The sequence below is a fragment of the Salvelinus namaycush genome, chromosome 11 (assembly GCF_016432855.1).
Source record: "Salvelinus namaycush isolate Seneca chromosome 11, SaNama_1.0, whole genome shotgun sequence".
In the NCBI taxonomy this organism is placed as follows: Eukaryota; Metazoa; Chordata; class Actinopteri; order Salmoniformes; family Salmonidae; genus Salvelinus; species Salvelinus namaycush.
Genome location: NC_052317.1, coordinates 14367281 through 14380284, shown reverse-complemented (window position 1 = coordinate 14380284; position 13004 = coordinate 14367281). Strand labels below are relative to the sequence as shown.

Here is a 13004-nt window from a genome sequence, read left to right as displayed (position 1 = left end):
TAAAAAATGTCTTTCTAAGTGACCCCAAACTTCTGAACGGTGGTGTATATATGAACTCTACTGAACGGTTTCAGCTGTGAAGCATGCTGAAAGCCTTAAAACAGAAGCATGTCTGTTCTACGAAATACATTCTTAAATAAATGTATTCTCAAAGGTTGTATTTTCTCTCAACGCTGTGTGCACTGAACTGACGTGCATGATTGTTGCTGACACTCCGATGTTTAGAAGAAGTGAATTAAACTGCGACGCTCAACTTAAACAGCAGTGTGTAGCCTACTGTTGCTGCTGGCAAAGTAATTTAAATCCTGTACTTTATCACTCAGGATGTAACTTTATTTACAGTTATACTGTTTTTGCCATGTAATGTTAAAACAGACAGACAACCCCATTGTAAAATATTTACCTCAAATCAAATGTATTTATATAGCCCTTCTTACATCAGCTGATATCTCAAAGTGCTATACAGAAACCCAGCCTAAAACCCCAAACAGCAAGCAATGCAGGTGTAGAAGCATGGTGGCTAGGAAAAACTCCTTGAAAGGCCAAAACCTAGGAAGAAACCTAGAGAGGAACCAGGCTATGAGGGGTGGCCAGTCCTCTTCTGGCTGTGCCGGGTGGAGATTATAACAGAACATGGCCAAGATGTTCAAATGTTCATAAATGACCAGCATGGTCAAATAATAATAATCACAGTAGTTGTCAAGGGTGCAACAGGTCAGCACCTCAGGAGTAAATGTCAGTTGGCTTTTCATAGCCGATCATGAAGAGTATCTCTACCGCTCCTGCTGTCTCTAGAGAGTTGAAAACAGCAGGTCTGGGACAGGTAGCACGTCCGGTGAACAGGTCAGGGTTCCATAGCCGCAGGCAGAACAGTTGAAACTGGAGAAGCAGCACGGCCAGGTGGACTGGGGACAACAAGGAGTCATCGTGCCAGGTAGTCCTGAGGCATGGTACTAGGGCTCAGGTCCTCCGAGAGAGAGAGAGAGAGAGAAAGAAAGAGAGAGAGAGAGAGAGAGAGAGCATACTTAAATTCACACAGGACACTGGATAAGACAGGAGAAGTACTACAGATATAACAGACTGACCCTAGCCCCCCGACACATAAACTACTGCAGCATAAATACTGGAGGCTGAGACAGGAGGGGTCAGGAGACACTGTGGCCCCATCCGATGATACCTCCGGACAGGGCCAAACAGGCAGGATATAACCCCACCCACTTTGCCAAAGGATAGCCCCCACTAGAGGGATACCTTCAACCACCAACTTACCAGCCTGAGACGAGGCCGGGTATAGCCCAGATAAATATTCCTCTCGAGACGCATCCTATGGCTCTTCACAACATGAGAGTGAAACATTTATTCTGACCATCTAAAATTATATTCATTTTGGAGTAGAATGTACATTTTTTAAAGTTACCGGAACTGAGTTTCTCTGTACTTCTACATCGGAATCTGTACTCCCTAAGCAAGGGGACTGGAATTGGTTACATTTGCAGTTTAATGCATGTACAAAATTATTATTGTTCCCTAAAAGCATGAAAGGGGAGATCGACTTAAGTTTCAGTCATGGGGATTTTTTTTCCTTTAAAGTAATATGGTCATGGGGGACCTGATCCTAGATGAGTACTCCTACTCTTAGTTGCTTTGTGAATACTGCTAAGGCTAAAAGGCATATTGCTACATAATGTTAATACTGAAGTTGACCATGTTCTAACAACCACATTTCTCCCCAGGAGGAGGAGCGCCGGAAGCAGGAGGAGGAGCGCCGGAAGCAGGAGGAGGAGCGCCGGAAGCAGCAGGAGGAGGAGCGCCGGAAGCAGCAGGAGGAGGAGCGCCGGGAGGAGGAGCGCCGGAAGCAGGAGGAGGAGTGCCGGATGCAGGAGGAGCTGGAGGCCCTGAGGAGGTGCGAGGAGGAGAAGCGGCTGGAGGAGGAGGCGGTGGCGGCCGCGGTGGCGTTGGCACGGCAACAGCAGGAGGAAGCGAAGAGGAGGGAGCAGGAGGCGGCGAGGCAGCAGGAGCTAGCCAGACAGAGGCAACAGCAGCAGGAGGCGCTCCGCCGACTACAGCTGCAACAGCAGCAGCAACAGCTAGCCCAGATGAAGGTGACTAATATTATAACACTAACACAACACAAAATACACCTTACACTGCAGCATCAGCAACAACTAGCACAGGTAAGGGTAACATACTTAGTATGCACACACTATACACACCTACCACTACACTAGCCCAGGTGAAGGTACCTTATAAACTACACACCATATATAACTACCAAAGTAACTTTGAAGTCAGAACATCACTGAATACTGTGTTTTAAGGTACCTGTAATTTAGCATGAAAAATGTACTGGTTACCAGACTACCTTTGCTCCTTTTCCCTTTTCCCTGTCTCGTAGCTGCCGTCGTCCTCTAAGTGGGGCCAGCAGTCAGCAGTCACGGCAGCAGCCATCTCCCAGTCCCAGAACGCCTTGTCGCTTGCTGAGATCCAGAAAGTGGAGGAGGAGAGGGAACGACAAGCACGAGAAGAGGTGTGAGCATAGGGGCTGAGTTCGTAGAGGGATACGGAGGCACTGCAGTATAGTGCTACCAATCTGGACAATGCTTAACAGCATTTTGGATAGCATAATACAATTTCACTAGATATCTATTGTTTCAAAAGGCTCTAAATTGTTAAAAATCCTTCTCAACCCAACTTTACCTTTAGTTTTTCTCACCTCAATCACCTGTCAATCACCAAACTTGTTTTCCTGCTATGTTTATAAGGAGCGCAGTAGATCTCACTCTCCCTCTCCCCTCCCTCCATGCAGCAGCGGCGCCAGCAAGCAGAGCTCCTAAAGCTCCAGCAGCAGCAGGCCCTGCAGGAGGCCCTGCAGCCTCAGGCCAAGCTCTCTGGTTGGGGCAGCGTGGCCAAGCAGCCGGCCGCCACCAAGTCCCTGCTGGAGATCCAGAGGGAGGAGGCCCAGCAGGTGAAGCAGAGGAAGGAGCAGGGGGGTGGGAGCCAGCAGCCCAGTCACCCCACCGTCACCCAGCAGAACCGCGCCCAGAACAGAGCTGTGAGTCACTCGTTGGTTTGTTATTTCGTTCATTCATTTAATTCGTCTGCATTCATTCTGGGTAGGTCTTCCATGTCATTTATTTGACTATGTGTTGATAGTGGTGTCTAAAACGGTGTTTCTCAAACCTTTCTTTGAGGACCCCCAGATGTTTCAAAGATTAGCACACCTGATTCATCTAATCAAGGTCTTTGATGATTAGTTGACAAGCTGAATCAGGTGTTCTAGGGCTGGAATAAATCAAATACATTGAACATCTGGGGGGCCCTGGAGAAGAGGTCGGGCAAACACTGCTCTAAATCAGACTACTCTGTTGGAAAACATCCCTTCATTATTTGCCGTAATGACACTGGTTTACTTTAGTTAAGTTTATTAGGATCCCCATTAGCTACTGTACATACAGCAGCTACTCTTCCTGAGGACCACATAAAACGTACAAATACATGACAAACACAGTAAAAGACAAGAACAACATAAGATATTACATTCAAAATAAAATAATGAAAGTAAAATAAGTTATATATAGGAAAGACAACAGAAATACTATTTACACACTTCATATTCTTATATACAGTACAGTTAAATTAGATCTTTCAATAGAGGATAGGCACTCTGATGCCAGATGTTTTTTTAATCTGTTTTTTAACCTCTAGTAGCAGAGCATTCCACGATGACATGGCTTTGTACATGGATCTCTTTTCCCCCAGACCACTGCTCTGAGTTCCTCAGTGTGGGGCTCGGTGGCCACCAGCAGCATGGGCGGAGGGGCTCCTAACTGGGGCGGGGAAAGCAGCAGCATCTGGGGCGACAGCACAAACTCCAACATGGGCTTCTGGGACGAGGCGGTGAAGGAGGCGGCCCAGCCCCCGCCACAGGCCCCACCCCCCACCAGGAAGCCCAACGCTCAGAAGAACAACAAGGCCAACGCCAACCTCAGGTACAACCTCAGGACAGTTTTACAGCTCACACCTGCTTGTCTATTTTGGCTGCTTTACTCGAAAGGTCAGGACAATTCTCTACCACATGGCTATTTTTTACGTTTGAGGTATTAAGGGGAGACGCCTATTTTCCACTTAGTCAAATCAAATTTTATTAGTCCCATACACATGGTTAGCAGATGCGAGTGTAGCGAAATGCTTGTGCTTCTAGTTCCGACCATGCAGTAATATCTAACAATTAATCTAACAGTTTCACAACAACTACCTTATACACACAAGTGTAAAGGAATGAATAAGAGTATGTACATATAAATATATGGATGAGCGATGGCCGAACGGCGTAGGCAAGATGCAGTAGATGATATAGAATACAGTATATACATATGAGATGGGGAATGTAGGGTATGTAGACCTTATATAAAGTGGCATTGTTTAAAGTGACTAGTGATACATTTATTACATCCAATTTTTAATTATTAAAGTGGCTAGAGATTTGATTCAGTATGTTGGCAGCAGCCACTCAAATGTTAGTGATGGCTGTTTAACAGTCTGATGGCCTTGAGATTGAAGCTGTTTTTCAGTCTCTCGGTCCCAGCTTTGATGCACCTGTACTGACCTCGCCTTCTGGATGATAGCAGGGTGAACAGGCAGTGGCTCGGGTGGTTGTTGTCCTTGATCTTTTTGGCCTTCCTGTGACATCGGGTGGTGTAGGTGTCTTGGAGGGCAGGTAGTTTGCCCCCGGTGATGCGTTGTGCAGACGCTTAGGGCAGTGTGCAGTGTGATTGCGTTGTCTGTGGACCTATTGGGGCGGTAAGCAAATTGGAGTGGGTCTAGGGTATCGGGTAGGGTGTGATCCTTAACTAGTCTCTCAAAGCACTTCATGATGACGGAAGTGAGTGCTACGGGGCAATAGTCATTTAGTTCAGTTACCTTCGCTTTCTTGGGTACAGCAACAATGGTGGACATCTTTAAGCATGTGGGGACAGCAGACTGGGATAGGGATTTATTGAATATGTCCGTAAACACACCAGCCAGCTGGTCTGCACATGCTCTGAGGACGCGGCTAGGGATGCCGTCTGGGCCAGCAGCCGTGCGAGGGTTAACACCTTTAAATGTTTTACTCACGTTGGCTGCGGTGAAGGAGAGCCCGCAGCTTTTGGTAGCGGACCGTGTCGGTGGCACTGTATTGTCCTCAAAGCGAGCGAATTAGTTTAGTTTGTCTGGGAGCAAGACATCGTGGTCCGCGACGGGGTTGGTTTTCTTTTTGTAGTCCGTGATTGACTGTAGACCTTGCCACATTCCTCTCGTGTCTGAGCTGTTGAATTGCGACTCTACTTTGTCTCTTTACTGACGCTTACCTTGTTTGATTGCCTTGCGGAGGGAATAGCTACAGTGTTTGTATTCTGTCATGTTTCCGGTCGCCTTCCCTGATTTAAAAGCAATTGTTCACGCTTTCAGTTTTGAGCGAATGCTGCCATCAATCCACGGTTTCTGGTTGGGTAAGGTTTTAATAGTCCCTGTTGGTACAACATCACCGATGCACTTGCTAATAAACTCGCTCACCAAATCAGCGTACACGTCAATGTTGTCTGAGGCTGCCCGGAACATATCCCAGTCCATGTGATTGAAGCAATCTTGAAGCGTGGAATCAGATTTGTCGGACCAGCGTTGAACAGACCTGAGCACGGGTGTTTCCTGTTTTAGTTTCTGTCTATAGGCAGGGAGCAACAAAATGGAGTCGTGGTCAGATTTGCCGAAAGGAGGGCGAGGGATGGCGTTGTATGCGTTGCGGAAGTTAGACTAACAATGATCCAGAATTTCCCAGCCCGGGTCGCACATTCGATATGCTGATAAAATTTAGGGAGCCTTGTTTTCAGATTAGCCTTGTTAAAATCCCCAGCTACAATAAATTCAGCCTCGGGATATGTGGTGTCCAGTTTACATAGAGTCCAATGAAGTGCTTTCAGGGCCGTCGAGGTGTCTGCTTTGGGGGGATGTACACGACTGTGATTATAATCGAATTGAATTCTCTTGGTAGATAATGCGGTCGACATTTGATTGTAAGGAATTCTAGGTCAGGTGAACAAAAGGTCTTGAGTTCCTGTATGTTGTTATGATCACACCACGACTGGTTAATCATAAGGCATACACCCCCGCCATTCTTCTTATACCAGAGAGATTTTTGTTTGTCGGCGCGATGCGAGAAGAAAACAGGTGGCTGTACCGACTTTGATAATGTATCCTGAGTGAGCCATGTTTCCGTGAAACAGAGAATGCTACAATCTCTGTCTCTCTGGAAGGCAACCCTTGCTCGGATTTCATCTATCTTGTTGTCAAGAGACTGGACGTTGGCTAGTAGTATACTCGTGAGCGGTGGGCGATGTGCCCGTCTACGGAGCCTGACCAGAAGACCGCTTCGTCTGCCCTTTCTGCGGCACCGTTGTTTTGGGTCGCCTGCTGGGATCCGACCCATTATCCTGGGTGGTGGACCAAACAGAGGATCCGCTTCGGGAAAGTCATATTCCTGGTCGTAATGTTGGTAAGTTAGCGTTCTTATATCCAATAGTTCCTCCCGGCTGTATTTAATGAGACTTAAGATTTCCTGGGGTAACAGTGTATGACACTTGCTCTACGACCCCCACAAGCGTCTTGGGACTCGTTTGAAGTCGGTACAGCCAATCTGCCAACTTCTGTCTGTAGCGTCCGAACAGTTTGGTCTACACACTAATATGAACCCTTTGTGGAAAGGTGAGACTCTCACGAACACGTGAGGCCTAGCTCGCAGTCGGCTTTCCAATTCATCCTAAAGGTGTTCGATGGAGTTGAGGTCAGGGCTCTGTGCAGACCAGTCAACTTCTTCCACACCGATCTCGACAAACCATTTCTGTATGGACCTCGCTATGTGCCCGGGGCGTTGTCATGCTGAAACAGGAAAGGACCTTCCCCAAAGTGTTGCCACAAAGTTGGAAGCAGAGAATCGTCTAGAATGTCATTGTATGCTGTAGCGTTAAGATTTCCCTTCACTGGAACTAAGGGGCCTAGCTCGAACCATGAAAAACAGCTCCAGACCATTATTCGTCCTCCACCAAATGTTACGGTTGGCACTATGCATTCGGGCAGGTAGTGTTATCCTGGCATCCGCCAAACTCAGATTTGTCCGTTACACTGCCAAATGGTGAAACGAGATTCATCACTCCAGAGAACGCGTTTCCACTGCTCCAAAGTCCAATGGCGGCGAGGTTTACACCACTCCAGCCTACGCTTGACATTGTGCATGGTGATCTTAGGCTTGTGTGCGGCTGCTCGGCCATGGAAACCCATTTCATGAAGCTCCTGACGAACAGTTCTTGTGCTGACGCTGCTTCCAGAGGCAGTTTGGAACTCTGTAATGAGTGTTTCAGCCGAGGACAAACTATTTTTATGAGCTTCAGCACTCAGCTGAGTGCTGAAGTGCATAAAAATAGTTATAGTATTAGTATTAGGGATGTGAGACCGGATTTGTGTTTTACTTGTCTTTATACACCTCTATAGAACAACTTGTCAAATACAGGTGCATTGAATACTGATGTATTCCTGTCTGGGGAGACAGGAGCATGTCATGATAAACTTTCAGTCCAGACCAAGGAGCCCTACTCCCCCCTACCACAGGACACTATTTTGAAATATGTGTATTATGTACTTGTTATTCTCTGAAAATAAGCAAATATTCTTGCACTTCATATGGACTTTCCACAAGTTTCACATTTTGTGGGCCCTTACCAGTTTGCATCCCTGAATATGATGAATCACTTATAAATAGGATGATGGTTTAACAGGAAGTCTTTAAAGTTTTGGGGCCAGTGTATCTAATCGTGTGTGTATGTGTGGTAACTGTGAGCAGCAGTCGGGCCAATAAGAAGGTGGAGGAGGAGGAGAAGCTGCTGAAGTTGTTCCAGGGGGTTAATAAGAGCCAGCAGGATGGCTTCATGCAGTGGTGTGAGCAGACCCTGCACACCCTCAACACCGCCAACAACCTGGACGGTGAGTATATAATATACGCACACACACCGCCAACAACCTAGGTGCGTCAGAAATGGCACCCCCTATTCCTTAGGGGCCCTGGTCCAAAATAGTGCACTATATAGGGAAGAGGTGTCAATTCGGACGCACGCTAAAGATACCTTGAACCTAAAGTAACCGTGACTGTGTGTGACCCCATCTTTAAAACTCACCCGACCCTCTTCCTCTAGTCCCGACATTTGCGTCTTTCCTGAAGGAGGTGGACAGTCCGTACGAGGTGCACGACTACGTGCGCGCCTACTTGGGGGACACATCCGAGGCTAAGGAGTTTGCCAAGCAGTTCCTGGAACGCCGTGCCAAGCAGAAGGCCAACCAACAGAAAGAGCCCCAGGCCCCACAGAACCAGCAGCCGACTCTCAAACAGCGACAGCAACAGCAGGTGAGAGAAACATGGCACAGCAGGTCATTGGACAACTGGGGTGTAGCTATCTTTTAGTAACCAAACGAGACAAAAACGGAGAAGGAACTTCCTGATTTTGTCCAAAAGAAACTTGTTTTTGTTGCAATCTGTTTTCCATTGCAAAACCTTTTGCTTTGGTGTGCACTAATGAATACTCCCCTGGTTTGCCGTTTTGTTGTTGTATGATAATCGATTGGACTTATATTGCGCTTTTCAAAACACCCAAAGAGCTTTAAATAGTATGGGGATGCTCACCTCATCCACCACCAATAGTTGAACTACCTAGTGTTGTCACGTTGGTAACATTTTATTATCGATACGATAGAAGGCCAAGTAACACGATACAACCGGGGAAACATTTCAGATGTTGCCTGGCGTCCTATTCACCTCTTCCCCTGACACTTGTTCACATTTTCTTAACGTTATGCTCATGTGCTATACAACACCTGTCACTGATATTCACACTTCTACTCAATACAACACATATTACTTTACACTGTTCACTTTATAATAGAATACTGCATAGAATGGCTAATTTGCTCATATTTGCAAAGGCCCACCTGTGATTTGGCTGGAAGAATGGAGGAAGGAATATATACTGAATACAAATATAAATGCCACATGCATTTTTGCGGAGTTACAGTTCATATAAGGAAATCGGACAATTGGGGCGCCAGGCCCAGCCAATCAGTGAGTTTTCTTCCCCTACAAAAGGGCTTTATTACAGACAGAAATACTCGGATGTGGAGGTCCTGGGCTGGCGTGATTACACATCGTCTGCGTTTGAGGCCGGTTGGACATACTGTCAAATTCTCTAAAACGACATTATGGTAGAATGAACATTCAATTATCTGGCAACAACTCTGGTGGTGAAATGATATACAATGTATCAACTATGTTCGCGCTGCTCCAATGTATCACAGAAGACTGATCAGGGTCCGCCCTCGCCGTCATAGCTAAATTATATTTTCAAATCTGATGGAGGATTAGATGTGCATGAAGAGCGGACAGAGAGAAGCAGGTGAGTGAGGGCTGGAAGGGGATGCGGCTGGCGGATTACAGCTGCCACACGTAATATGTGCATGGAAGTGAAGTGGAAGTTATTGGACCCGTGTGTAAAATAGGCTAGTGTTGCCAAAGCAGCAGCTACTCTTCCTGGGGTCCAGCAAAATTAAGGCAGTTTATACAATTTTAAAACATTACAACACATTAACAGATTTCACAACACATTGTGTGCCCTCAGGCCCCTACTACACCACTACCACATATCTACAGTACTAAATCCATGTGTATGTATAGTGTGTATGTTATCGTGTGTGTGTGCCAATGTTTATGTTGCTTCACAGTCCCCGCTGTTCCATAAGGTGTTTTTTTAATCCGTTTTTTTAAATCTAATTTTACTGCTTGTGTCAGTTACTTGATGTGGAATAGAGTTCCATGTAGTCATGGCTCTATGTAGTACTGTGTGCCTCCCATAGTCTGTTCTGGACTTGGACTGTGAAGAGACCTCTTGTGGGGTATGGATGGGTGTCCGAGCTGTGTGCCAGTAGTTTAGACAGACAGCTCGGTGCATTCAACATGTCAATACCTCTCATAAATAAAAGGAGTGATGAAGGCAATCTCTCCTCCACTTTCAGCCAGGAGAGATTGACATGCATATTATTAATATTAGCTCTCTGTGTACATCCAAGGGCCAGCCGTGCTGCCCTGTTCTGAGCCATTTTGCCATTTTCCTAAGTCCTTTTTTGTGGCACCTGACTACACGACTGAACAGTAGTCAAGGTGTGACAAAACTAGGGCCTGTAGGACCTGCCTTGTTGATAGTATTGTTAAGGCAGAGCAACACTTTATTATAGACAGACTTCTTCCCATCTTAGCTACTACTGCATCAATATGTTTTGACCAGGACAGTTTACAATCTAGGGTTACTCCAAGCAGTTTAGTCGTCTCAACTTGCTCAATTTCCACATTATTTATTACAAGATTTAGTTGAGGTTTAGGGTTTAGTGAATGTTTTGTTCCAAATACAAGCTTTTAGTTTTAGAAATATTTAGGGCTAACTTATTCCTTGCCACCCACTCTGAAACTAACTGCAGCTCTTTGTTGATTGTTGCAGTCGTTTCAGTCGCTGTAGTAGCTGACGTGTATAGTGTTGAGTCATCCGCATACATAGAAACTCTGGCTTTACTCAGTGGCTTGTCGTTAGTGAAAAATGCAAGGGGCCTAAACAGCTAACCTGGGGAATTCCTGATTCTAACTGGATTATATTTGATAGGCTTCCATTAAAGAAAACTTCTGTGTTCTGTTTGACAATTAACTATTTATCCACATTATAGCAGGGGGTGTAAAGCCATAACACAAGTTTTTCCAGCAGCAGACTGATCAGTAATGTCAAAAGCTGCACTGAAGTCTAACAAGACAGCCCCCACAATCATTTTATCAATTTCTCTCAGCCAATCATCAGTCATTTGTGTAAGTGCTGTGCTTTTTGAGTGTCATCTGATTCAATAAATGAAGGAGCCGAGTTGGCTTTTTTCCCCAAAATTTAATTTAAGGTGCCCCAAAGCTTTTTAATATCATTCTTTATATAATTTATTTGTTTCATTTCTTTTTATTTAGTTTAGTCACATGATTTCTTAATTTGCAGTTCTTTTGCCAATCAGTTGGGCTGCCAGACTTAATTGCCATACCTTTTGCCTCATCCTTCTCAACCATACAATTTTTCAATTCCTCATCAATCCAAGGGGATTTAACAGTTTTTACAGTCATTTTCTTAATGGGTGCGTGCTTATTAGTAACTGGAGTAAGTAGTTTCATAAATGCGTCAAGTGCAGCGTCTGGTTGCTCCTCATTACACACCACAGACCAGCAAATATTCTTTACATCATCAACATGAATCACTACAAAACTTCTTGTATGACTTCTTATACACTATATTAGGCCCAGCCTTTGGAACTTTGGTTTTCCTAGATATGGCTATTATTATATGTAACGTTAACAGTATTAAAAAATGTTGGAATCAAATGTATTATGACGTTTTGGTACCAGTATACTGTGCAACACCACTAGTTAGTAATTATCTCACCCATCATTTCCCCTGTGACTCCATTTCCCAGGATTCAGTGTGGGGCGTGAGCGGGACGGGCTCTCAGACTCGGTACCAGTCGAACCACACAAACCTCCAGCAGCAGGCACGTTTCGAGACCGTCACCTCAGGGAAGAAGAAGAAAAAGCAGAAGATGGTCCGGGCAGACCCCAGCCTGCTAGGTGAGGACAAATACAATTCTGCATTTTTTAAGGAGTTAAGAGTATGAGAGTCATTTGTTATTGTATCACCTTCATTCCTATATCACCACTGATACAGCCTTACCTGGCAACTCACAGCATCAGTTGATAAGAAGTGCTCTATCGTTTAACTGTTTGACATTGAATCTAACGTAACTTTTCCTGTTCTCTCCTCTCCCCAGGTTTTTCTGTGAACGCGGCGTCTGAGAGGTTGAATATGGGCGAGATAGAGACGGTGGAGGACTTTTAAAGGGACTGCTCTGCCGCCACTGACTCAATCCGTTTTGAACAGCTGTCATTTTACCCGCCCACGCGTCCCGTCCCCCACCTCCCCGTCCCAATCCCTTTTACTTTTCTTTTTTGAAAATGCATCCTCTTTCTGTTCTGTTTAAGTTAATTTAATGTTTGTCATTGGAAGCTGGGGATGCTTTCCAGTGCCAAAGGACCCCCACCCAAAAAACATCCCAAATGAGTATTTTGCCCTATGGGAGACCGGGAGAAGGCTAATGACGCAGCCAGACAATCAAACGGAACATTCACGCAATGAAACATTGAACGAACTGACCAAAAAAATCTATGAATTGAAATCTGACTTCTCTCGGAGAAGAGAGCAGAGCTAAGGGGATGAGGAGGATGTGGATGTCTCTCCCCGTCTATGGTTGGCTGTTCAGTTCCCTTCTAGTCTCTGGTGTCTGAAAGTGCCCAAAAAGAGAGGCCATTTCCTGATGCAATCATCTCCCCATGGAATTTTTTAATGTGTGGACATAAGGGTGGGGATGTGGGGGGATTTTCGGTGAAAAAAAATTGGCAGTTAAACCTTTTTTTTGTTTTTTATTTATTGAAAGTTTTTCCTCCCCCTTCCATTTTGTTAAATTTTCTCTCCTCCTGTTTTCTGCCAGTTGTTTGTGGATGATGGTTGCATTGTAGGAGCTAAGGATGTGTGCCCGCTGATGTCCTGTTTTAAGGACATGTTCGAAAGTTCCAAGTAGTTATCCATTTCTTGTAAAATACTAGGCTGTTTAAAGAATAAACTTTCAATTCTGCATCTGTATTATAATATATGAAAATGATGAACTACTGGAGTCATACTTTTCTATTGCGGTATGAAATAAAACAGTCTCTTGTGTGGGCTGTTCACACTTCTGTCTTCAAAGTACTGAAAGTGTATCATTTTGCCTTCTTGCCTGCACAATGTTTGTACTCCCAACCCCCTCTGATGCTGATGCACTGTAGACAGATAAAAAAAACATTGACACTTTTTAGGAAATGT

General features: G+C 45.2%; 1 protein-coding gene across 1 annotated transcript in view; it reads left to right on the top strand.

The window, feature by feature from the left end:
* gigyf2 (GRB10 interacting GYF protein 2) overlaps positions 1-12879 on the top strand; it is a 36488-nt gene extending 23609 nt beyond the window's left edge. The window contains exons 21-28 of the mRNA XM_039003879.1: positions 1857-2102; positions 2396-2527; positions 2807-3052; positions 3760-3989; positions 7871-8010; positions 8220-8428; positions 11566-11716; positions 11917-12879. Coding sequence (XP_038859807.1) covers positions 1857-2102; positions 2396-2527; positions 2807-3052; positions 3760-3989; positions 7871-8010; positions 8220-8428; positions 11566-11716; positions 11917-11984 — 1422 coding nt within the window. The 3' untranslated portion in view covers positions 11985-12879. The remainder of the gene's footprint in view (positions 1-1856; positions 2103-2395; positions 2528-2806; positions 3053-3759; positions 3990-7870; positions 8011-8219; positions 8429-11565; positions 11717-11916) is intronic.
* The last annotated feature ends 125 nt before the right edge of the window (positions 12880-13004 follow it).